This window comes from Sorex araneus, chromosome 9 (assembly GCF_027595985.1).
Source record: "Sorex araneus isolate mSorAra2 chromosome 9, mSorAra2.pri, whole genome shotgun sequence".
In the NCBI taxonomy this organism is placed as follows: Eukaryota; Metazoa; Chordata; class Mammalia; order Eulipotyphla; family Soricidae; genus Sorex; species Sorex araneus.
Genome location: NC_073310.1, coordinates 8,781,503 through 8,808,370, shown reverse-complemented (window position 1 = coordinate 8,808,370; position 26,868 = coordinate 8,781,503). Strand labels below are relative to the sequence as shown.

The window sequence follows — 26,868 nt, the reverse complement described above, 5'->3', positions numbered from 1 at the left end:
TCAAAAGATATTTCTTTAGTGTCTTATCGATTGTTTGACAAATATATGGTTCAGCACTCCTGGACTCTTTCAATACGTGGGGGCACTGGGACACGCTGAGCTCTGTGTGAGGAATACTGGATTTCAGCTTGCGCCTGTTACTATTTTGCCAGGCAAAGGTAGCTGCAGCAGATGAGAAGAAGTTCCAGCAACAGATCTTGGCCCAGCAGAAGAAAGATTTGACAACTTTCTTAGAAAGTCAGAAGAAGCAGTATAAGATTTGTAAGGAAAAAATAAAAGAGGTAAGATTACACATATTTGTATGAACACGTTATTATTAGAACGGTTACAGTGTTGACGTTTATGGTATTGAGGTACAGGTTATTCCCCCCGCTAGCCCCAAAATGCTCAAGACCCTCCACCACTGTCCCACTGTCCTTATTTTTCCTCTTAGCCCAGTTGTTCACTGCCTCACACGTTGGTCCCCACTGCTTGGTCGTCTGAATTCGGTAATCTGATTCTTAAACCAGACATTAGAGTTCAAATGATCTAAATGCACATTTTAAGATATTGGATTACTAGTACAGCAGGGATTGCCTTGCACACAGCTGACCCGGGTTCAACCTGATGCCCACTAGGAGGGACCCCTGAGCACTGAGCTAAGAGTAATCCCTAAGCATCACTTTAGCACTGTCGCACTGTCGTCCCGTGTTCATTGATGTGCTTGAGCGGGCACCAGTAACATCTTCATTGTGAGACTTGTTACTGTTTGGGGCATATTGAGTATGCCACGGGGAGCTTGCCAGGCTCTCCGAGAGGGATGGAGGAATCGAACCCAGGTCAGCCATGTGCAAGGCAAACGCCCTACCCGCTGTGCTATCACTCCAGTCCAACACCACTGTATGTGTCCCCCCACAGAAAAACAACAAAGAAATAAAAAAAATCAAAGATTGGGTTGGTAGATAGTGCAGGAGTTAGGAGTTAGGGTGCATGCAAGGCTTTGGTTTGATCCCCAACATCACAATGGCCTTTTGAATATCACTGGATATATAACCCTTGAGTTCCCCTGAGAACCACCGGGTGGGTCCCCCAGTATTTTGGGGTGTGGCCCTGGAGGCACCTAATCAGCACCAGCTGGTCCTGATGGTCCCCAGTGCAGCAGGGCCAGAGAAGGTTCACTACTCGGACCCTAACACTGACCCACTGGCCTAGTTGCCCAAGTATCACTGGGAGTGGCACCCGGGGTCCCCTGAGCACCGTTGCGGGGGAGTTCCCCAACTCAAGAAAAGATGGCTAGTTCATCTGGGATTTTTCTTTTTTATTTTTTGCTTTTTGGGTCAAACCCGGCGATGCACAGGGGTTACTCCTGGTTCTGCACTCAGGAATTACCCCTGGCGGTACTCAGGGGACCCTATGGGATGCTGGGATTCGAACCCGGGTCGGCCGCGTGCCAGGCAAACGCCCTACCCGCTGTGCTATCGCTCCAGCCCCATCTGGGATTTTTCTTAATCAGCGGGTCCAAGTAGAGTTTGAAAATATGTTTTTTGGGGGCTGGAGCGATAGCACAGCGGGGAGGGCCTTTGCCTTGCACGCGGCCGACCCGGGTTCAATCCCCGGCATCCCATAGGGTCCCCCGAGCACCACCAGGAGTAAGTCCTGAGTGCAGAGCCAGGAGTAACCCCTGAGCATCGCCAGTGTGACCCAAAAATAAAAAAAGAAAATATGCTTTTCTAACACAATCCCAGGTGCTGCTGCACCTCCCCCTTCTAGAACCCTCGGCCTGTTTGTGACCATTCTTGCCCGCACACAGTCTGTCCCCCACAGTCAGCCAGCACTCTCGTCACACCATAGTCTGCCTTATGCCCTAGGCCTTGACATCCGCTGCCTCCCCTTGACCCCAGGATAGCTCAAAATTCTAGACGTCACCCCCGGAGTGTGCCGCCGGCTTCTTAGCCAGCCCCACCGTACCCTGGGCCCCGCCCCCACCTCTCCACACACTCAGCTTTGTGTTCTCAGATGCGTGGACTTCCACGAGCTTCCACCCTGCTCCACGCCCTGTGCTCATCCAGACAGTTTCCCCTTGCCAAGAAGCTCTCCCACCCCCAGTCCTTCCTATCCCGTAACTCTGCGGTTAATTCTTACTCTTCTCAGATTTAGGAGTGTTCATTAGTATCTTAATTTAAATATCACTTCCCCAGGGAAGTCTTCCCTGACTGCCTCAACCACAGGCTTTATAACACTAGTTTTCAGATACACATTTTTTTTTTTATCGATTAGATGAGCTATTATCTTGCTTATCCTGCTAGTAAGCAGTAAGAGCAGAAGCAGAAATTGTCTTTTTTTTTTTTTAATGCTTCTGCCTGAATCACTGTGTGTGGTACTTGAGCAGATGGAGTCAGTGAATAAATGATTCATGAGTGTTTGCTTGAAGACCCCAAGTAGACTTGGTCTGGGGCTGGAGTGATAGCACAGTGGGTAGGGCGTTTGCCTTGCACACAGCCGACCCGGGTTCGAGTCCCAGCGTCCCATAGGGTCCCCTGAGCACTGCCAGGAGTAATTCCTGAGTGCAGAGCCAGGAGTAACCCCTGTGCATTGCCGGGTGTGACCCAAAAAGCAAAAAAAAAAAAAAAAAAAAAACAAGTAGACTTGGTCTGTCTGCGGAATCGAGATTTGATCTAGAATCTAACTTTTCTTCGCGGCTCTGCTTTTATTTTACTGATTTATTTAGCTTTGGGTGCCACACCCAAGGGCTTCTCCAGGGTTCAGTGCTCATCAGGCCCTGCTCCCAGTCGTACCCAGAAAGCCAAGAATCTCTTCCGTGCTTCCTGCGTGCCAAGGGTACTCGGCCCATTGAACTTGCTCTCTCGCCCCTTCCTTATTTCTTTTTACGGGCATTTATTGTTGAATTGCCTGCAATTCCACAGACCTTCCTTCTCATTAAACGAAGGATTTCTTATCCCTAGAGTGCTAATGTATTACGTTTTAATAAAATTAAATATGAGGCATTGTTTTAATATACGAAATTATTCATTTGAGTTCATATTCTAACTTGGAACTTAATATTATGGGCCCTAGCAAGGTTCCGCTCCTAATTATGAAGTGAACGCCACTGGGCTGGGTGTGCCGCAGGATATTTTTACTCTACCCAAATAAGCCACTGGTAATTGTTGCGCCTGTAAGAAAAAAATGGTCTCTGAGAGGGCCAGAAGAGATAGTACAGTGGGGAAGGCGCCTGCCTTGCATGTGGCTGACCTGGGTTCAATTCCCAGTACCCCACATGGTGCCCGCCATGAGTGGTCCCTCAGCACTGATTTGTGTGGCCCAAAAACCAGAGAAGGGGGCGGAGTGAGAGGAAGAGAGGGAGGGAAGGAGAAAAAGAAAGAAAGGTTTGGGGGCCGGAGCGATAGCACAGCGGGTAGGGCGTTTGCCTTGCACGCGGCTGACCCGGGTTCGATCCCTGGCATCCCATATGGTCCCCCAAGCACCGCCAGGAGTAATTCCTGAGTGCAAAGCCAGGAGTAACCTCTGAGCATCGCTGGGTGTGACCCCCGCCCAAAAAAAAGAAAAAAGAAAAAAAGGTATGTACCCTCACTGCCTAGATAGAAAGTCTCTGACACTTTAAAATCTAGAAAACCGGGCAACAGAGACATATAACCCACTTTCTTAAGATATGGCTGGTCATAAAAATAGTCCTGAGGGGCCTGAGCGATAGCACAGTGGAGAAGGTATTTGCCTTGCACGCAGCCAACCTGGGTTCGATCCCCGGCATCCCATAGGGTCCCCTGAGCACCGCCAAGAGTCATTCCTGAGTGCAGAGCCAGGAGTCACCCCTGAGCATCACCGGGTGTGACCCAAAAAGCCAAAAAATAATGATAACAATAATAGTCGACTTTTCAGCAAGAAATTTTGAAATCTTCTCAGCCATGAACGCATTCGTATCTCCAGCCCCCTGTGTCCACTCATACTCTGCAGACCAGACTTGGTAACTGTTACTGGTTTGACTTTTTGTCGCCCTGAGATACCCAGAGATTGCATGAGCTCTGTCTTTGCAGACGCCTCCGTAGGGCACCACCAGCTCCCCACTGAACAAGGCTGTCTTTGGCTCACGGTCCTCCGGTTTCTTAGGAGAAGAGCCCACGGGCCTAAGCTAAGAACTCTCATGCTTATAGAAAATTACATAGAGCCGAACTCCAGTTCAGACAGTCTCGGCAAGGTGGCTGTGCAGAGCTAACATAGCTCCGTAAGAAGAAAAAGTTGCGCTGGAGGGATAGCACAGTGGGGAGTGCCTTTGCCTTGCACGCGGCTAACCCGGGTTCCATTCCCAGCATCCCATATGCCCCCCCCCCAGTACTGCCAGGGGTGATTCCTGAGTGCAGAGCCAGGAGTAACCCCCGTGCATTGCTGAGTGTGATCCCCCAAAAAGCCCTCCTAAAAAACAGAAGAAAAAGTTTGTTCAGACTATTTTAAATAGCATTCATAGATCTAGATATACTTAAGCCCCACAAATGACAGATAATAGGGGTATAGGTAATAATAGTAAATGGTCTTGACATAATCAGTTCTTCATTTGTGTGTGTGTGTGTGTGTGTGTGTGTGTGTGTGTGTGTGTGTGTGATGGGCCTCCCAAGTAGTATTTGTGTATTTATGGCCCAAGGGTCACTCCCACTAATCTGTAGCCCGCCTGGCTAATGCTTCAAAGCTGGGGCCCAGGAATGCAGCCCTGCTCGGGCCTGGAGGGCCAGAGGGCCTCAGGGCGACCCCTTGTGATGCTGAGGATAGAATCTGAGAGAATCTGAGTCAGCTGCACGCAAGGGCTGTGACTAAGCCCCAGACTATCTCCCCAGCCTCTGGCAGTGACTTGTCACAGTCTTGTGTGAATCTGGGGTAGCAGGTAGAGGAGAAAGCCCGCCCGTAGTGGAGTCTTGGCAGGATGCAGTGAGTCACCTTCCTGCCGGGATACCGGCATACTCCCGGCTAGAAACAGCCCTTGCTGAGTCAGATCTTTCACGTAAAACTTCAGTGGCAGAGGAAAGTTGATTTACAAGGACATCTTTTTTTTTTTCTTTTTGGGTCACACCCGGCAATGCACAGGGGTCATTCCTGGCTCATGCACTCAGGAATTACCCCTGGCGGTGCTCAGGGGACCATATGGGATGCTGGGATTCGAACCCGGGTCGGCCGCGTGCAAGGCAAACGCCCTACCCGCTGTGCTATCACTCCAGCCCCTACAAGGACATCTTGACCAAGTGAGGAAATAGTCTAAATAGTCTCTTAAGGCTATAATACAAGACATTGAGTAAAGTAAGTGGTAGAAACTAAAGGAGAATTTAAGTGAGAAAAAGAACCGAGTACGGTAGGTCAGACTGAGTTTGGATAAGGCATACTCGGTACTTCTTAGAAAAGATCTTACTTTCTCCACATATTTACATCTTTTGTTGTTGTTGTTGTTGTTTGGGTCACACCCGGCAATGCACAGGGGTTATCCCTGGCTCTTCACTCAGGAATGACTCCTGGCGGTGCTCAGGGGACCCTATGGGATGCTGGGAATCGAACCCAGCTCGGCTGCGTGCAAGGCAAACGCCCTCCCCACTGTGCTATCACTCCAGCCCTCTTTTTTGATTTTTTATTTCTATCTTGTCACCCTGATTTACAGTAGTATCAGTGGTAAGGATCCAGTTGCGGGTTATGCACACAGTGTCCAACACCAGAGCCCCCCCCTACGGTCCATTCCCCTCCACCCCTGTCCCAGGGTGTCCCTTCATCTGTCCCCTCAGCACCACCTCTCACTACCCGGTAAGCCCAGTTCTCTAGCTTGGGGTCTCAGACTCCGTTCCTTCGGCCGATGAAGTACACTTCTCCCATACTTAAGGCCGGTGTCCTTCACGTGGCCAATAAAGCCTCTAAAAGTCCTGCCTAAGAAAAATAAAAAAGGAACAAATAAAGATCCGGCCTGTCTAAACCCCCCTCAGCCACCCTTGCCTCCTTTCAATTTGTTGATGACACCAGTTTCTTTTTTTTTGGTTTGTGGGTCACACCCGGCGATGCACAGGGGTTACTCCTGGCTCATGCACTCAGAAATTATCCCTGGTAGTGCTCGGGGGACCATATGGGATGCTGGGAATCGAACCCGGGTCGGCCGCGTGCAAGGCAAACACCCTACCTGCTGTGCTATCGCTCCAGCCCCTTCTTTTCTTTTCTTTTTTTTTCTTTTTTCTTTTCTTTTTCTCTTCTTTTGTGTTTCGTTTTGCGGCTACACCCCTGGCTCTCCACTCCTGGCGGGTTGAGGGTACCGTTTGGGATGCCAGGGGTGAAACTGGTGTCAGCCACGTGCAAGGCGGGCCCCCTGCCCGCTGTGCTGTCACTCCAGCCCTGATCACACCATTTTGATTAACCTGCCTTAAGCGATTTGCACATACTATTCCCTCCACCCAGAATATTTTTTCCTCTCCTTTACCACTAAAATTTTCAAGTTTCAGCTTAGTTATTCCCAAGATCAGAATTGTTTTTAATTAGAATTGTTTTTAATTTGAAAGCGTGGGGCTTGCCCCCCCACCCCATCCCAACAATGCTCAGAGATGCTTCCTGGCTCTCTGCTCAGAGGTCGTTCCTGGTTTCCGTGATGCGAGGCCTCACCCCTACACTCTGTCTCTCTCTCTAACCCCAAGGTCGGACATTTCCTACTGCATACCCTTAGAGAGCCCAGTTTTCACCTCTATAGCCTCTATCAGTTCTTCGTGTGCTGCTTTCGATTCAAGACTGTAGATCCCCACAATGATAGACACTACGTTTGTTTAGTAGATGCCATTGGGCTACACTGGCACGTGTCAGGGACGAATGGAAACGTTACTGGTGCCCACTCGAGCAAATCGATGAGCAACCGGATGACAAGTGACGAGTGACATTTGTTTGCTCACTATCAGAATTTTTATTTGTTCGGGGCTTGGGGGTTTGGGCCACATATGGTGGTGCTCTGGACTTACCGTGGCCTCTGTACTTGGGGATCACTTCTGGCAGACTCGAGGGACCCTTTGTGATGCCAGGGATCCGCCCCAGGTTGGCCACATGTAGAGTTAGCGCCCTACCCGCTGCACTACCGCACCAACCCTCACCGCTGTATTTTTGTGCTTTGCACTGTGCCTGTCACGTGACAGGAACTCGGGAAGTGTGTACTGATTGTGGGTAAAAATCTCTAAGAGTCAGAAACCAGAGACATGAAAACTGACAAGCCCCCCCCTCTTAATTAATATATATATATATATATTTTTTTTTTTTTTTGCTTTTTGGGTCACACCCGGCGATACACAGGGGTTACTCCTGGCTCTTCACTCAGGAATTACCCCTGGCGGTGCTCAGGGGACCATATGGGATGCTGGGATTAGAACCCGGGTGGGTCGGCCACGTGCAAGGCAAACGCCCTACCCGCTGCGCTATTGCTCCAGCCCCTCTTAATTAATATTTTTAAAAGTTGACGGGCGAGGGCAACCGTTCAAAGAAGCCCTGGGTTCAGGCCCCGTCACCTCTAAGTCTCCGAGCATGGCAGGGAACATCCCCTGAGCACTAAACCAGGAGTAAGCCCTGTGCAACATCGGAAGTAGCACAAAAGTCACATAAACAAAAGAAGGTTGGGGGTGGGTGCAGATGGACAGTGCCGAGCGCGGCGACCCTCCCGTTGGCACCGGCTTCCCACAGCACCTCACCTAGCACTGCCCGGCCCCAGAGTAGCCCCTTGCTGATGAGACCCGCCTGTGTTCTCCCTTGTGCGCAGGAGATGAATGAGGACCATAGCACACCCAAGAAGGAAAAGCAGGAGCGGATATCCAAGCATAAAGAAAACTTGCAGCACACACAGGCTGAGGAGGAAGCCCACCTCCTCACTCAGCAGAGACTGCACTACGACAAAAACTGTCGTTTCTTCAAACGGAAAATAATGATCAAGCGGCACGAGGTGGAGCAGCAGAATATTCGGGAGGTATTTATTCCGTCTGTCACTATTGTCGTTTGACTTAGGAGATCACAAGCGTTTGGAAGACCACGGCCGTGTCTGTGTTGTCCGTCCCGTGCCCTTAGTTACTCTCCTCTAGCCCAGGACGTAGCAGGTATTTTTTTTTTTTAATAACATGCAAGATGAATTCAGCACTGCTAAGAGCAAGTCCACTTGTCCACTTGCAATTCAGTGCATCGACATTTCCCAGACGAGTGGAATTTTATCACGTACCTATTATCAATCATGTCATGTAATAGAGAGTAGAAGTAACCGAACAGAGAACTTTTGCTCTCAGCCTGTTCGTCAAAGACTCAGATTTCTGTGGCACTACATGAAACACTCAAATAACTACACAATATGACAATCTAGTTCATTCCTCCCGTCTTCCGGCACAGATAGTGCCTCCACGGGGCACTGTACTTGGGGACAGTGTACAGGGGATGCCAGAAAGCTGCATCCCCTGCCTCCAGGCAACCGCATCTGAGGGGGGCAGAGAGACATAAGTAGCAGAGGAATTATAATATGGTGTGTGAGGCATAACAAAGAATAATTATAATACACTTTCTTTTTTTTTTTTAATTTTATTTTTTTTCTTTCTTTTATTAGTTCACCATGTGGAAAGTTACAAAGCTTTCAGGTTTAAGTCTCAGTTATACAATGCTCAAACACCTATCCCTTCACCAGTGCACATATTCCACCACTAAGAATCATAATATACCTCCCCCCTTCCCCCCACCTCCCCAGCCCCCCACCCCGCATGAATAATACACTTTCTTGACCAAATCGTAGACAGGAATAAAGTGTTTTGAGCATCGAGTGATGAAAGGACTTGTGAGACTGATACTGGGGCTGAGAGAGAGTCCAACGGGCTGGAGCACAAGCTCTGCATGCAGAGGACCCAGGTTCATGCCCTGCACACTCCCGGCCCCCCTGAGCACAGAGGGAGCAGCCTCTGAGCCCCCAGCTGGAATAGCCCACGAGCACTGCGGAAAAGGAAAGAAAGACGAAAAGTAAAAAAAGATTGCTGATGAGCTGAGGGCAGCGAGGGTTCTTTGGGTGTGGACTGGAGGCTCCCAACACAAGGAGTTGGAAGCAGAACCTCAAAGTTTTCAGCCTGCAGGTGGTTGTGTGGCTGTCAGAAGTTTTTAAGTAGGATGGCGACATGACGGATTGGAGTGATTTAGTATGGCACAGCGGGTAGGGCATTTGCCTTGCACGCAGCCGACCCAGGTTTGATTCCTCTCAGGGAGCCCGGCAAGCTACCGAGAGTATCCCGCCCGCATGGCAGAGCCTGGCAAGCTCCCCGTGGCGTATTCGATATGCCAAAAACAGTAACAACAGGTCTCACCATGGAGACGTTACTGGTGCCCGCTCGAGCAAATCGATGAGCAACGGGACGACAGGGCTACAGTGCAGTGGTGACATGGGAATTTTCTTCAGAGCTCATTTGAAAATTTAGTATGTCATTGCGAGGACAGACTGGAGTAGGGAGGGACAAAGTACAGTGCTATCAGCTAAGGTACTCTTTCTCCAACCCTACCCGGAAGAGGCAATCAGGGTAAGAGACGTTAGAGCGACGTGAGGTCTCTGGATATAGCTGATGAGAATCCAGACCCCATGGGGTGAGGATTTCCAAAGAGGGAAGAGGCAAAAAAATGACCAGTGTTTCTGATTTGGAGAGTTAAATAAGTAGGATGCTATTCCCTTAACACACGGAATACAGAGTGCGAACCCTTTCCGGATAGTTAAGTAGGAAATCATTTTCACCTGGAGTAATCAGACACAGCCTCAAGAATGAGCTTCCCCATAGGTAGAAATATCAGTGCATGGGGCCGGAGAGATAGCACAGCGGGTAGGGCGTTTGCCTTGCACGTGGCCGACCCAGGTTCGATCCCCGGCATCCCATATGGTCCCCCAAGCACCGCCAGGAGTAATTCCTGAGTGCAAAGCCAGGAGTAACCCCTGAGCATCGCTGGGTGTGACCCAAAAAGAAAAAAAAAAAAAAAGAAATATCAGTGCTTGATTTTAAGAATCCAGTGTTGACTTGCATAAGGGGAACAAGATAGAGTTAGTGGGGATTTAAATTCTTTGGGAACACAGTGTTCAAATGGGAGGGGAAAAATTATTATCATAAATATAATAAAGGACCTGCTTGTGTCCTTTACCTGTATTATCTCATCTCACTAGAGGGGGAAGACAGAGCTGAATGACGTTGAGTCAGGCCGTGAGTGATGTGACTAACATTTTAGTTTAGGGAGTTTGGCCCACTTTGGTGTAACATTTCACTTTAGGGAGTTTGGCCCCCTTTGCGGCAGCTGCACGGATCATTTAGAGCACATGTGCTCAGTGGGAGAGATAATGGCCCCAAGTGGGAGAAAATGGGCTTTTGTAGAAAGGGGGTGTATATAGTACAGCAACCTGTGACCCTCTGTACAAGGGCCAGAGGAGCACTGTAGCACTGTCATCCCCTCGAGCGGGAACCAGTAACGTCTCCATGGTGGGACTTGTGATTGTTTTTGGCATATTGAATACGCCACGGTAGCTTGTACATGACAGAAACAGTGTCTCAGTGGTATCAGCATTTCGGGAGTAGGAACGGTGGGGGAGGGGCAGCCTTACAAGGTGCCTCCTGGGCCTGAGCGGGTCCAGCAGGTAAGGGGCTTGTCTGGTGGGGGAAGCTCGCCTTGCGTGCAGCTGGCACCCCATGTGGTCCCATTAGCCCTCCGGGAGTGATCCCTGAGCACAGAGCCAGGAGTAAGCCCTGGCCACCAATGGGTGTGGCTCCTAAATGAAACAGAAAGTGCCTCATGATGCAGCAAAAGACATTGAAAAGGTGAATTGGGGGGCTGGAGCGATAGCACAGCGGGGAGGGCGTTTGCCTTGCACACGGCCGACCCGGGTTCTAATCCCAGCATCCCATATGGTCCCCTGAGCACCGCCAGGGGTAATTCCTGAGTGAAGAGCTAGGAGGAACCCCTGTGCATTGCCAGGTGAGATCCAAAAATAAAAAAAAAAAAAAGAGAGAGAGAAAAGAAAAAGTGACGGGGGAAAGAAGCGAGAAGCGAAGTGCAGGAGCATAGCGGAGGGAGGAGGAGGGTTTTGGGTACCTACCAAGGAGAAGGTGACTTTGGAACATGTCGAAGTCTAGTAGAAAACAGAATTTGAGGACAAGTGGAGATGAAAGAAGACGGAGGCTGGAGTGAAAGATACTCTCGGAATTTAGACTTGGAGAAGTGTGACGTGGGGGTGTGGCGCACGGGCGAGCACCTGCCTTCCCTGGGAGAAGCCCCGGGTTCAGTGCCAGACACAGCCGGGAGAGACCCCAGAGGACTCAGCCCGGAGTAGGCCCAGCACCCCGCAAGCACAGCTGTGCGCGACTCAAAAGGCAAGAAAAGCAAATGGATCGATGGGTTTGGAGAAATGTAGATTTGGGTAGAAAATAGTGGAGAGTGGGGCCGGAGCGCTAGCACAGCGGGTAGGGCGTTTGCCGTGCATGCGGCCGACCCGGGTTCGATCCCCGGCATCCCATATGGTCCCCCAAGCACCGCCAGGAGTAATTCCTGAGTGCAGAGCCAGGAGTAACCCCTGAGCATCGCTGCGTGTGACCCAAAAAGCAAAAAAAAAAAAAAAAAAAGAAAATAGTGGAGAGGTGTTGCTAAGAAATCGACTCAGGGTTAGACAGGTTGAGATGGATAGAAGGCAAAAAAATTCCAAATGAACAGATAGAAGGAAAATTGGGGGATTCTTTCCATCGGTTATTTTTATTCTAATAGAACAGAGTTGGAGGAACGCTGAGGGAAGGACAACCGGGGCTAGTAAAAGCCAGAGTCCCGGGGCTGGAGCGATAGCACAGCAGGTAGGGCATTCGCCCTGCATGTGGCTAACGCAGGTTCGATCCACAGCATCCCATATGGTCCCCCGAGCACTGCCAGCAGGAGTAATTCCTGAGCACAGAGCAGCCAGGAGTTATCCCTGAGCACCACCAGGTGTGACCCAAAAAGCAAAAAAAAAAAAAAAAAACTTAAGGTCCCTCCAAATGACAGAAAACTTTTGACATCATTAGTATCAAAGTAACTCTCTAAAGGGATTTTTCTTCTTTCCTTTTTTGATTTTTTTTCCCTTTTTTGGTGGTGGGTGGGGGTCACACCCGGTGATGCACAGGGGTTACTCCTGGCTCATGCACTCAAGAATTGCTCCTAGCGGTGCTCGGGGGACCATCTGGGATGCTGGGAGTCAAACCTGGGTCAGCCGCCTATAAGGCAAACGCCCTCCCCGCTGTGCTATCGCTCCAGCCCCTCTTTTTGATTTTTGGGCCACACCTGATGACGTCCCAGGGGCTGCTCCCAACTCTGTGCTCATGATCTTCCAGTCCTGAGGCTGCAACAGGAGTCAGCTGCATGCTAGGAAGTGCCTTCACCCCCATACTCTCTCCGCAACTCCATTTTTATTAAAATCCAGGATTTACCTCTGTTGTCTCATTCTAGAGCCATCTTCATGAAAATGTTCAAAATTTCTTTCTCTTTACAAAAAGAAAATCAGAGATTATTGAAAAAAGATAAGTATAGAAAAACAAAATTAAACAATGAAATGCTTGATATTTCCTTCTACCTAATCTCTAGTCTGAGATAGTCGTCATTAATTTGGGGTGTGTGTGTATTCATTCATATTTTTCCCTATAGGTATATATGGCTTATATACTATAGATCACTGCACTGTCGTCCCGTTGTTCATCGGTTTGCTCGAGCGGGCACCAGTAACGTCTCCATTGTGAGACTGGTTGTTACTGTTTTTGGCATATCTCTCCAGCCCGCTATAGATAACTTTTTTTTAAAAAAAGATAACATGAGTATCTGTGTGTTTGGTTTGTAAGAAACAAATTCCAGCTATGTAGAAGGATAATGGAAAATAACACAATTGAAAAACAAAGCTAGGGGCTGGAATGATAGATAGCACAGCAGGTAGGGCGTTTGCTTTGCACCAGACCGACCCAGGTTCGATTCCCAGCATCCCATATGGTCCCCTGAGCACTGCCAGTAGTTCCTGAGTTCATGAGCCAGGAGTAACCCTGTGCATCGCCGGGTGTGACCCAAAAAAACAGAAAAAAAAAAGAAAAAAAAAGCTAAAAAAGATGAAGAATCTGAAACTGAAAAAGCAAATTCCGTGACATAGAGAACAGAGTTATTGGGAATTCCTTAAGGCATTGCCATTTGACACGCCTCTTTCAGTCATGCTTAATCTTCGTATCAGTTCTGCTTAATTCGGATTCCTCGGAGAGTTGGAACTTGGCTGGGTAATGTGCTTATTCCCGTTCACAGTAGTTTCTCTTGATTCCAGAGAGGATGGAGTAGTTTCTCCAGTAAGGAACAGGAACCTGTTAACCAAAGAAGGGGAAGTGGAAATTGAACCTCTGCTGTACTATTTCAGATCTCTCCCTTTCTTTTGTTTTTTTTCTGTTTATATTTACTATTAAAGACAGCAGTGGCCCTGCCTCATTTTTTTTAAACCATTAACAATATTTTTTACATGTGGAGCCATAGTACAGCAGGTAGGGCAGTTGCCTTGCACGCGGCCGACCCGGGTTCGATTCCTCCGTCCCTCTCGGAGAGCCCGGCAAGCTACCTAGAGTATCCCGCCCACATGGCAGAGCCTGGCAAGCTACCCATGGCTTATTCGATATGCCAAGAACAGTAACAAGTCTCACAATGGAGACGTTACTGGTGCCCACTCAAGCAGATCGATGAACGACGGGACGACAGTGCTATACAGTGCTATATAAAATCACTTAGGCACCTAGGCACCACTGAGGCACCTCTCAGTGGATGTTTTGTTGGAGTTCTGCATTATTGATAACTGCTATGGAGAACATCTTTGTACACAATTCTTTTTGTAAATTTGAATGTATTTTTGTAGAATAATATTCTCAGAAGTAGAATTTCTGTGTTAGAACACATACAACGGAATTTGTTGTTGTTTGAGGGGCATCTACACACACCCAGTGGTGCTCAGGGCCTCTCCAACTCCCTGCTCCCTGCAAGCAAAGCCTGTGCGCCAGCCACTGAGCCATCTCTCTGGCCCTCTATCTATGTTTTTTGTGTGTTTGATTTTGGGTGTTTTGGGTTTTGTTGTTGTTGTTGTTGTTTTGTTTTTGTTTTTTTGCTTTTGGCATTACCCCCGGCAATGCTCGGGGGTTACTCCTGGCTCTGCACTCAGGAATTACTCTTGGTGGTATTTAGGGACTCTGTGGGATGCTGGGAATTGAACCCGGGTCGGCTACCTGCAAGGCAAACGCCCTACCCTCTGTTCTATTGCTCCAGCCCATGTGTTTGATTTTGGTTTTGGTTTATGGTTGTAAGGCCACATGCAGCTGTGCTCAGGGCTTGCTCCTGGCTCTGCCCTCAGGAATCACTCCCGACAGGGTTCAGGGGACTCTATAGGGTAGATTTGAGTCCAGGTCAGCTGCATCAAGACAAGCTCCCTACCCCACTAAACTATCTCTCCGCCCCCTATATATCTACCTTATAATAGAAATTACCAAATTACCCTCTAAGGTAACACTCTCCATTTAAGTTTGAACTCTCGTTTTTACTCGCCCTCAGCAGGATGAGGGGAAGACGCCCCCGGTGCGTGATGCGGGCAGAGAGTGAGGGTATGCTAACACTCCTCCTTGGCATCCGTTTATAGTGAGTGCAGAATCAGATGGCCCTTAAATTCGTCCCTGTATTTTCTTTATTTATTTATTTGCTTTTGGGGTCACGCCCAGTGATGCTTAGGATTTCCTCTTGGCTCTGCACTCGGGAATCACTCCTGGCAGTGCTTGGGGACCACATGGGATGCCCGGGATTGAATTGGGTTGGCTGCGTGCAAGGCAAACGCCCTACCTGCTGTACTATCGCTCTGGCCCCTCCCTTTATTTTGGTCAGAGGATTTTGCTGAGCATATGTAAGGTCAGGACGCATGTGCAGTGGCTCAGCCTCGCAGTGACATGTGAAGCAATCACAGCTCCGTTGGCTGGCCCAAGCAGAGGCGTTATTCTACATCCTGTATCACAGGCCGAAAAAAGTATAAAATTGGACAATGCAAGATATTTGTTCATTGGGACATCTTTTAATGGAAATGTTGGCAATCAAAAAGCCTTAGTTTGAGCCTACCTCAGCTTTGTAGAATTTGTTTGATCTCAGTTTAGTCTCTCAATTCCCAAGTAACCTTGCTAGGGTATGTAACAGGAGTAAGTCCTTATACTCCTAACCGTCTCCTAACCGTCTGAGTTAGAGTTCCAGTTTAGTTACAATGAAATGTGATATAAAACCACCTTTAAAAATTGAAGCAAATGTATGACTGAGGCTCAAACAGGTAAGCTTTGTGTCTGTATCTCATGGTAATTAAAAAATAATAAATAAATAATAAAATTTCGAAAATCAAAGCAAATGACTAGAGAAGATAGTGCAGAGGTGAAGGCATAGCCTTGCGTGAAGCTGAGCCCAGACTGACCCCCACCGACGCATAGTGCCCCCCCACCCCCGCCCCAAGCACCACCAGGAGGGAGCCCTGAGCACAGAGCCGGGAGTCAGCCCTCAGCTTCCGGGATGGCCAAAAAAAAAAAAACCAAATTAAGCACAGATACATTATTCTGTCGGTACATTAATAGGTTCATAATAAAATGATTTTCTGGGGGGCTGGAGTGATAGCACAGCGGGTAGGGCGTTTGCCTTGCACGCGGCAGACCCGGGTTCGAATCCCAGCATCCCATAGGGTCCCCTGAGCACCACCAGGAGTAATTCCTGAGTGCATGAGCCAGGAGTGACCCCTTTGCATCGCCAGGTGTGACCCAAAAAGAAAAAAAAATGATTTTTCTTTCCAGTAGCTTAAAATATAAGCCTTTTTCTAACTTATGTCTCAGCAACTCAGATGTATGAAAAAGGAGAAAAACCTACATTTGTAACAAAAGAAACCAAGAAGACATTTCTGTATCACGGTCCCTTCATTTTAATTATATAATTTAGGTGCCGGAGCGATAGCACAGCGGGTAGGGCGTTTGCCTTGCACGCGGCCGACCCGGGTTCGATCCCCGGCATCCCATATGGTCCCCCAAGCACTGCCAGGAGTAATTCCTGAGTGCAGAGCCAGGAGTAACCCCTGAGCATTGCTGGGTGTGACCCAAAAAGCAAAAAAAATAATAATAATAAAATAAAATAAAATAAAAATATAATTTATTAAATCTGGATTTAAGGTATTACGGGCCACATACTTCTAGATACAGAAAAGCAACAGTCCACGTCTATATTCTGAAACCTTTTCTTACGGTCTCTCACTGTCACCGAATAGTAGCTCATGGCGGTGCTGTTATTCTCACCTCCCACCTGAGACCGTGATCGTGTACGTGGAGAGTCTTGCCTAACACCAGACATAGTGAGTCAATGGAAAAACTAAAATGGACTCACACTGAATTTTCCCCATTGATTCTCAAACTGGCACGTGTCAGCGTTAGCAGGATGGCCCGTTACTAAAAACCAGTTGCTGGTAACCAAGGTAGTTTCCGGTGCGGCTTGTGGGAAGCATCGTGCAGCATTCCGTGGAGCAGGGACCAGCTTCTGATTTCTTCTGAAAGTGTGGTTTGCTCTGTGTCTCCCTCCGTCCCTGCGTGTTGGGGCCGTAGGCAGCTCAGACTGGTATAGACGTACAGTCTGAAGCCCTCAGCTTAGGGAAACTGAGGGATGTCGAATTGGCAGGCAGTGGGAGGCCTGCCACTCAAGAGGTTTAAAATAATTTAATGAGCTGGAGATTGAGTACACAGGACACTTGCTTTGCAAGCAGCCGGCCCAGGCTCAATCCCTGGCACCCCACATTGCCCCCTGAGCACTGCCACAAAGTAGTCCCCGAACAACACAAATCCAGGAGTAAGTGCTGAGTACTGCCGGATATGGCCGCCAAACTATAATAATAATAATAATAATAGTCATAATCGTATAGTGACCTAGCAGCAGGATCTTTGCCCATTTCTATGCCTTTTCTTGTTTCTTGGTCATTCTAGAAGGGCTCTCTGTATTTTGGTGCCACCTAGGGGCTAGTTAGTATTTATTGAAAGATGGTATTTGATGGTCTGGATGAAGAGAAAAAAGTAAAACAAGAAAAAGGAAATTACAAGAGGGGATGGGAGGGGGCCAGAAAGATAGTAAGATTGTAAGGCACCTGCCTTGGACGCCGCCAGCCTGAGTTTGATTCCCAGAACCCCGTGTGGTCCCCCAAGCCAGCCAGGAGTGATCCCTGAGCACAGAGCCAGGAGTAAGCTCTGAGCACTGCTGGGTGTGGCCTCCTCTCCATCCCCCACCCCAAAATAGAGGGGATGGGAGAAGATTCAGCATTGTCTTTTTATTCCTTAAAAAATTACATTTATAGGGGCTGGAGCGATAGCACAGCGGGGAGGGCATTTGCCTTGCACGCAGCCGACCCGGGTTCGATTCCGAGCATCCCATAGGGTCCCCTGAGCACCGCCAGGAGTGATTCCTGAGTGCAGAGCCAGGAGTAACCCCTGTACATTGCCGGTGTGACCCAAAAAGGAAAAAAAAATTACATTTATAATTTAGGTATTTCCCTGTATTAGAAAGTGATCCATGAGGGAATGCCCTTGTTCATGGCTAGTGTCCCATGTGTACTAAGTACTCAAGAACTATACATGAAGAAATGATGCACAACTTTGCCCAGGAAGTAGATTCTGTGCCCTATAGAGGACATCTCTTCAAGTGAGTACAAGATTCAAGTGTACCGGGCCGGAGCGTTAGTACACAAGGTAGGGTGCTTGCCTGGCACGCAGCCGACCTGGGGTCGATCTTCGGCACCCCACAGAGTCCCCCAAAACCCGCCAGGAGGGAGTTTTGAGCACAGAGCCAGGAGTAATCCCCGAGCAGCACCAGGTGTGGTCCCAAAACGAACAAACAAAAGTTCAAATATGCAAGATATTCTCAAGCACACTGTTAGGTATATGCCGAAAATAACATACGACATCTCTGGCGGGGAGTGGGCACTGGTGAAGGATTGGTGTTGGGACACTGTATGCCTGAACTCATTGGGAATAACCATAATCATACAGAGAGGCGGGGATGGGGGGGTAGCAGGCTACAAGGCACCAAATAACCAAATTCATAAATGAGTATTTTCTCCCATAGTGAATGTCATCAGAGAAGAAAGGCACCTATAGTGCTAGTGTGAAGACCAGTTCAAGTGTTCTCCTTTCATTGACCTTATTAACTAGCGTAAACATCATTCTTTCTGGGGGCTGGAGCGATAGCAGGGCAGGGAGGGCATTTGCCTTGCACGCGGTCGACCCGGGTTCAAATCCCAGCATCCCATAGGGTCCCCTGAGCACCGCCAGGGGTAATTCCTGAGTGCAGAGCCAGGAGTAACCCCTGTGCATCGCCAGGTGTGACCCAAAAAAGCAAAAAAAAACAAAACAAAAAAAAAACATCATTCTTTCTGGGAAGCTTAAAGCCTACACTTTTTACCTCTTTTATACCACTTGCAACTTCCAAACTCGCTCACTATCTACCTCTTTCTAACTAACTGTCTGTCTCTTCATAAAACCTATTTCTCTATGTTAATTAATATTTTTTTTCATTTGCCTGTTACTGAAATTTACTTGTGCTAGCTAGAGCTAGAGCAAGGGCATTTACTAAAGATCCACAGTAATTTCTGCCATAACCCAGTAATGACCGTACAGTGGCGTCTCCAGGGGAGCTTAAAACCAGGAGGAGCTGGGGCTACAGCTTGTTCCCTGCACCTCTTCCCTCTCTTTTGTTCTTCGTGTCCTGAAGCTGTAGTTTCCAACTCTCAAAGTAGCAAATGGATCCTGAATACCACATATTTTGTTTATTATTAATATTATACTTACTGAGCTGGAGTGATAGCACAATGGGTAGGGCATTTGACTTGCACATGGCTGACCCAGGTTCGATTCCCAGCATCCCATATGGGCCCTCGAGCACTGCCAGGAGTAATTCCTGAGTGCGTGAGCCAGGAGTAACCCCTGTGCATCGCCGGGTGTGACCCAAAAAAAAAAAAAATTATGCTTACTACCATTGAGACATCTTTCTTTTTTCCTTCTTGGGTCACACCTGGTGATGCACAGGGGTTAGTTCTGGTTCTGAACTCAGGAACCACTCCTGGCGGTGCTCAGGGGACCCTATGGGTAGCTGGGAATCGAACCCGTATCGGCCGTGTGCAACGCAAACTCCCTACCCACTGTGCTATCGCTCCAGCCCCAAGATGACATTATTTTAAAAGTGTCAGTGTTTGGGGCTTGAGCAACAGTACAGCGGGGAGGGCGTTTGCCTTGCACGCGGCCGACCCGGGTTCGATTCCCAGCATCCCATAGGGTCCCCTGAGCACCACCAGGGATGATTCCTGAGTGCAGAGCCAGGAGTAACCCCTGTGCATTGCCAGGTGTGACCCATAAACCAAAAAAAAAAAAAAAGATAAAAGTGTCAATGTTTATGCTTTGGGTGCTAGAGAGAATACCAGAGGTAAGCACGGCCTTGCTGATGCCAGCCTGGTTCAGTCAGAGATAGAGTCCCCCAAGTACCACCAGGGGTCGTTCTTGAACACAGAGCCAGAAATAACTCCTGAGCACCACTGCCTGTGAGCCCCAAACCGAAAAACAAACAAACAGCCGCAAAGATTATGCTTTCGGCATACAACGTTGCTAGACTTTCACCACCAAGGTGCCCAGAACCATCCACTTCTGTCCCTGGGTCCTTTCTGGCCTACCCCACTCCCTGCCTCCTTCCTCCTTAGAGGTAGCCGGGGTTGCAGTTCAATTCCTACGGCCCCAGGAGATAGCTCTGTCTGCATCCTGAGTCCCAGTCCCCGGGGAGAAGACAGACGGAGTGAAGCATCTATGAGCTGCACAATAAAATGCTTATTACCCATCTCTGTTCAAATGTTAGTCAGTGGAGGACAGAGGCATGGTTTGGTAAACATTTTAGTGTCCCCAGAACACAAGGTTTTTGTCTTCTTCAAGTGCCTTTCAGTAAATAATCTTGAACCGGCTAATAAAAATATCTCACATAGGGGCCGGAGTGATAGCACAGTGGGTAGGGCGCTTGCCTTGCACGCGGCCGACCCGGGTTCAATCCCCGACATCCCATATGGTCCCCCAAGCACTGCCAGGAGCAATTCCTGAGTGCAAAGCCAGGAGTAACCCCTGAGCATCGCTGGGTGTGACCCAAAAAGCAAAAAAAAAAAAAATATCTCACATAATTTTCCTTTTGCTTCCCTCTCAAGCTCCCCCTCCCCTCCACATACACATTTTCTTTCTTTCCTCCTTCAATAAAGAGATTGAGACCATAATGAGCAGGCTGGAAATAATAGACTGGTCAGATCTAGAAATCATGGCTTGAGAAATAGGATAAGGGTTTAGGCACTTGCCTTCCCTGTGGCCAACCCCAGTTCAATCCCTGGCCACACCAGGATTGACCCTTGAGGACTTTGGGGTTTGCGCCACCCCCAACACCCCAAGAAGTATATAATGTATATATGATCAAACAGAATATAATAAAAAAGATGAAAAGGGAGCAGTCTCATTGGCTTTTTACTTGTGTGTCTAAACTTAAATATAGTAGGAAATTATTAAAAATAATAGGGACTGAAGAGATAGCACAGCAATGCAGTGGGTAGGGCACTTTCCTTGCATGCAGCGGGCCCAGGTTCCATCCCTGGCATCAAGTATGGTCCCCCATACCCCCTCCAGGAGTGATTCCTGAGCACAGAGCAAGGAGTCGATCCTGAGCACCTATGGTCCCCACAGAAACAAGCCAACAAACAAAAGAAAAAGATTATTGGGCTCTTTCTGATGGAAAAATCAGTAAACGGAAAACATGGCAGGGGTTTCATTATAATTCAGTGATTCTCAACCCTGGCTGCATATTAGATAGAATTACTGAACATTATGGATGGCATAGTACCGTCCCGGACAATTATCAGGAATTCAGAGTGTGGGGTTCATGCGCCTTACATTTTCAAAGCCGCCCCAGTAACGCTGAGGGCCACCAGGGTTGAGAACTACTGATCTAGCTGAAGAAATGGCTTGTCCGACCTGTATGCAACACCACACTCACCAAGGTTCATAGCAATTCTGTGAGGCAAGAAGGCGTCACGTTGAAGTGGTAGCATTGACAGGTCCCGCAGACGTGATGGCCGTGAGGTTGCCCATCTTACAGATGGTGGACCCACAACCAGAACCTCCACCCGGGTGGTTGTAGGCACTGTTCCTCCAAAGCAGTGAGGCGCGCTGCCCACCCCTCTCATGTACAATGAAGAGACCGTTAGCAGGGGGCTGGAGCAATAATACAGTGGAGAGGGCGGTTTGCCTTGCACGCGGCCAACCCGGGTTCTATTCCCAGCATCCCATAGGGTCCCCTGAGCACCGCCAGGAGTCATTCCTGAGTGCAGAGCCAGGAGTATAACCCTGTGCATTGCCGGGTGTGACCCAAAAAGCAAAAAAAAAAGAAAATGAAAAGAAACCGTTAGCAGAACCATGTTGGGCCGCCCCTCCCCCCTGGCCTCTTCCTTCCCATTCATTTCTCCCCGTTTCTCTCTCGCTCCTGAATGCAGGAACTCAATAAGAAGAGGACTCAGAAGGAGATGGAGCACGCCATGCTGATCCGGCACGACGAGTCCACGCGGGAGCTTGAGTACAGACAGCTGCACACGCTGCAGAAGCTGCGCATGGACCTGATCCGGCTGCAGCACCAGACTGAACTGGAAAACCAGCTGGAGTACAATAAGAGGCGGGAGAGGGAACTGCACCGGAAGCATGTCATGGAACTGCGGCAACAGCCAAAAAACTTAAAGGTGAGGGGAAACCGCAGTAGCTCGCTGTCTGGGCCCCAGCAGAGTCGTGCTGGGCCGGCGGTTCCTGCCCCTGGATGATCGGCTGTCACCTGGAAGTGTTCAGAGTTTTTTTTAAAAAAAAAAAATTTTTAAATCCTGGATCCACACCTACTCCCGCCGAAGCTCCAGATCTGAAACTGAAGAATTTGTGTCTGAGTCCTGAAGAGACGCCGCTAGCCCACTTGGTTTGGAAGCCATTATACTATATAATCTCTCCATATAGATATATATAATTTTTTTTTTGTATGCCATTTCTCTGACCCCATCATGACCTGCTTTTTAAAAAGTGTGATTGTGGGGCTGGAGCGATAGTACAGCAGGGAGGGCATTTGCCTTGCACGCAGCCGACCCGGGTTCAATCCCCGGCATCCCACAGGGTCCCCCAAGCACCGCCAGGAGTGATTCCCGAGCACAGAGCCAGGAGTAACCCCTAAGCATCACCGGGTGTGAACCCAAAAAAAAAGGCAAAAAAAAAAAAGTGTGATTTGTAGCCTGGGGACATAGTACAGGGTTTAAGGCGCTTACTTTGCAACCCCTGGCAGCACAGACGAAGTTCCCCCAGACACAGCCAGGGGTCTTTCCTGAGTACCCATTCAGCACTGCCAGGTATGGCCCCCGAACAGGAAAATAAAGTTACTTGTACACTAACAGCCATCCATGGTTCTAACTGGAAAAAAAATCACAAGGAAATTAACTAGCAGAACAGTTTCCTTGCTAGTAGTAGCCCCCATTACCTGCATTGTTGCTCTATGCAGAAAGACTAACAGAACATCTGGACTGAGTGGAGAAAGAGGATGATTTAGTATGAGAGTGGCATCTTGGTGCTGGAGGGATACCACAGCAGGGAGGGCATTTGCCTTGCATGCAGCCGACCCATATTCAATCCCTGGCATCCCATATGGTCCCCCAAGCACAGACAGGAGTAATTCCTGAGCGCAGAGCCAGGAGTAACCCCTAGAACATCATGGGGTGTGACCAAAAAAGCAAAATCATCATCATCATCATCATCATCACTGTATCACTGTCATCCTGTTGCTCATCGATTTGCTCGAGCGGGCACCAGTAATGTCTCCATGGTGAGACTTGTTACTGTTTTTGGCATATCGAATATGCCACGGGGAGCTTGCCAGGCTCTGCCGTGCAGGCGGGATACTCTCGGTAGCTTGCCAGGCAAGGAATCAAACTTGGGTCGGCCATGTGCAAGGCAAGCGCCCTACCCGCTGTGCTATAATAATCTAAAAATTGAAAAAGAGAGAGAAGAGAGTGGCATCTCTCTTGGGCACGGGAAAATCGGGGGTGGGTCTGCATGGACCAGGCCAGGGGATGTCACTAGTGTTTACCCAGGAAGGAAGGCTTCCTCAGCCACAGTAGCTGGGACCCTCGGTAGCCACTAAGCTTATCCTGTTCTCAAAACTCCTCCACGGGCTCTTGAAATGCCCATGTAATTCTCAGCAATGTGATTGCCTTCTGCATCTATGGTATAGTCATCATCCTCTAGCTGACACGCATACATACTCGATATTGCTACATGCAAGATTTTAACAAACTCAGCCTCATAGTTCTCAGCCTCCTTAGAATGAGATCCCATTGCCAAAATTCGTTGTTTTCAACCCACTTGTCAATCCGAAAATATTTCACTCAATATGAAAGCAAAAAGATTGGTAGAACGAGCTCGTCTCCACGTCAGAGGTATTGCTTGCGTTGTTATTTGCTGGTAATAAGGGTCACCGCGTGAAAGCGCGGACGATCCCAGCATCTGTGTTGCATCGTTAGGGTGGAAGGTTTTCTCTTCACTGATGAGTCTTTCTTTTCCTCTTGTCATTTTTTTTTCACACCAGGCCATGGAAATGCAAATTAAAAAACAGTTTCAGGACACTTGCAAAGTACAGACCAAACAGTATAAAGCACTCAAGAATCACCAGTTGGAAGTTACTCCAAAGAATGAGCACAAAACAATCTTAAAGACACTGAAAGACGAGCAGACGAGAAAACTTGCCATTTTGGCAGAGCAGTATGAACAGAGCATAAATGAAATGATGGCCTCGCAAGCGGTAAGTGGGTAGGTCCCGTGCCACAGCTTCAGGAGCTTTGGGAGTCAAGGAAATTCAAGACCCAGCCTTTTGGTTTCAAGATGCTTCTTGCACACATGTAGGATATTGGTGTTTCTCTACCCAAGGAACTGAGGAAGTGACGACGCTGCGTAAAGCCAAGCCAAATGCGGATACTTGCTGGAATGTGTCTTATAAGATGGAACTCCAGGAATCACATGTTAAAATCAGACCTGTGGCACGTAGGGACCCGAAGGGCACAGTGTGGTAGATCCCGCATTTATAACATCCTACGTGCGTTCATGAGAGATTGCCCAATTAATTAGGCGTAAATGAATAAGACACACAGACAGACACGCTCGTTCAGGAAACTTTCAGCATCCGCGTTCAGCTCTCTGCGGGGCTATGGGCTAGAACGAGGAGCTAGAGAAACAGCAGTTGGCCCCCGGCCTCCCTGTACTTCTGTTAAACAAGCAAGGAGGTCGTTAGTTAAGATTGTTTTTAAAGCATAAAGAAGTGTTTGGCTGTGGGAAGTAGCAGGGACGATAGGAAGATAGGCAGAAGGAGCTAATCTGGTCTAGGGACCTTTTTATAAGAAGCAAGAAGCTTAAAGGAATTCAGTAAATAGATCTTGTAGATTTTCTGGAAAGTTTCCCTGCAAGGGCAAAGGCCCAAACAATGGAAAGTGTATTTGGGAACTGAAGGACTTTCTGGGAATCTAGAGGTCAAGGAGGATTGTGGGAACCCCAGATAGGTAGAGGCCAAAGACCTGGCGATCCAGGGGTGGGAGTTTTCCAGATAATTCAGTGAAAGATAGTTCCGCGATCACCAGGAGATCAGTCTAAGGAAGAGTCTGCCGGTCGAAACGGGAAAAGTTAATTCTGCAGAGGTTCCAATTTGGGCCTAGACTTTAAGACCAAAAAGAGCTTGGTACAATACGGAGCTGACTTGAAAGGAGTATTAAAGGAAGCGGGTGGATAGTCATGAGTCAGATCTTCAGAATCCAGGAGTGAGGTTATTCTTCTCTGAGCGCTGGAAGGCTGCCAGGCTATTTTAAGAAGGAAAGTGACGGGATCAGATTTGTGTTATAGGAAGATACTGACCGTAATGTGTGAAATACAGCAGAGGCCTGTTAGGAAGCGATTGTGATAGTACAGGGGAAAAAGCCATGAAGGCCTAAACTAAGGGAGAAAATGTTAATAAATAGGGATGGAGGAGTTTTGAGGGATATTTATGAAGCAGATCTGATAAGGCATGGTACTCAGTTTGAGAAGTTGATTTGGTAACAGTAAAACATCATTTCACACAGATGGAAAAAGAGGAGGGGTAAGTTTATATGTTTAAAAGATAATTAAGTCTTTTTGCGAACAGATTATCTAAGCGATGCGAGTGCCCAAGTACAAGGGCACCATACTGGAAATATGTAGTCCGGGAAGAATGTCAGAATGAAAGGCAAAAGCGTTAAGCACGGGGGCTGGGGCTGGGGCTCAGCTGAGAACACCTGCCTTCCATGGGTGGGGCTCTGGGTTTGAGTCCCAGCACCGCCAAAAAAAAAAAAGAAAAAAGCTAGGCATTATTATTATATGGAGCCATCATAATTGTTAAGACTAGAAAGGTCTTCTATGGAAAGGAGATACGATGAAAGGGGAAGGTGGTCCCCTGTTCCCAAATGTTGGACACCAACATACAAGGGCTGAATAGAAGTAGACCAAAGAGGAGAAGTCAGTGACTGGGAGGTAGGGTGGGGGATGGGCATCGCCAGTGGCAATGGCTCAGAGAAACCGGGACAGAAAGCGTCTAATTGGTTTTTTATGTCAGGGAGAGACCGGTTGGATCTAGTAGTATATTTGTCCTATCTGTGGAGTGAGAAATGAAAGAGTGATTTGAAAGTAGAAGCAGTGGGGCTGGAGCAATAGCTCAGCGGGGAGGGCGCTTGCCTTGCACGTGGCTGACCCGGGTTCGATTCCCAGCATCCCATATGGTCCCCTGAGCACCGCCAGGGGTAATTCCTGAGTGCAGAGCCAGGAGGAACCCCTGTGCATCGCCGGGTGTGACCCAAAAAGCAAAAAAAAAAAAAAAAAAAAAAAGAAAGTAGAAGCAGTACACTACATGAGACTGATTTTCCCATATCCTTATCGGGGAAGGAAGAATAAAAGAGAGTCAGAGCTTAAGAAAAAGATCGTTAAGGAGAGGACTCTTCGTTAACTGGGAAATACCTGTGTTCCTTAATACTTAATGATGAGTCTGGGAATGAGCATATTCATTCATTCATTCATCCAACAAGTGTTTATTGAGTGTCAACACTATGCCCTTGGCATTGTAGCATCTTGTGATGAAAAAGGGAGTCATGAATGTCTTCATGGGGTTTCTAGGAGAGTGGAGGAAATAGGTCGAAATGTAGTCTGTTCAGCCTGTCAGCAAAACAAGCTGCCAGGTGCCAACGTATGTACCCCAGGAGCACTGGCCTCGTCTGGAGAGAACAGAGGGCCTCTCGGACACCTTGGTGAGGAGACACAACAGGAACTGCATGTGCAGAGATAGCAAGGCGGTGTCACTGTAAAGAACGCCTAGACAGTCGCTACGTTCGGAATGTAGAGGGTGCGGAGAAGACTGACAGGAGAGTTAGACTGGATGGGGGTGAAATAGGAGCTAGACCAGGGCTTGAGACTCGCCTGCGAGGTTCGCTCATACTCCTGCAAGTGATGGAAGCCTCGGGGGAATGGTAAAGAGAACCGGCCTCTGATTTGCAGTTTCGAATGTCCACTCTGAAAGCACATGCAGGATGGCCAGGCAAGGGCTGAGACATGGTCACTTCTGGAACTACTGCTTTTACCCGGGTCCTCGGAAGTGGTGACTAGGCTAGGGAGGGGCAGCTGGGATGGAGAAAGTGACTAACTTTGAAGGACAGGGAAGAGGAGGAGTTGGTAGCTTTTGTTAATAGGTTGGATGTGGGAAAGTCAGGTGTGAAGGATGGCT

At 48.4% G+C, this 26,868-nt stretch overlaps 1 protein-coding gene across 2 annotated transcripts in view; it reads left to right on the top strand.

The window, feature by feature from the left end:
* The window catches only part of TAOK3 (TAO kinase 3), a 216,539-nt gene that overhangs the window by 179,736 nt on the left and 9,935 nt on the right, over positions 1-26,868 (top strand). For both annotated transcript variants that reach the window (XM_004611070.2, XM_055146844.1), the window contains 4 exons: positions 153-281; positions 7,745-7,948; positions 21,566-21,805; positions 23,683-23,895. In XM_004611070.2, coding sequence (XP_004611127.2) covers positions 153-281; positions 7,745-7,948; positions 21,566-21,805; positions 23,683-23,895 — 786 coding nt within the window. The remainder of the gene's footprint in view (positions 1-152; positions 282-7,744; positions 7,949-21,565; positions 21,806-23,682; positions 23,896-26,868) is intronic.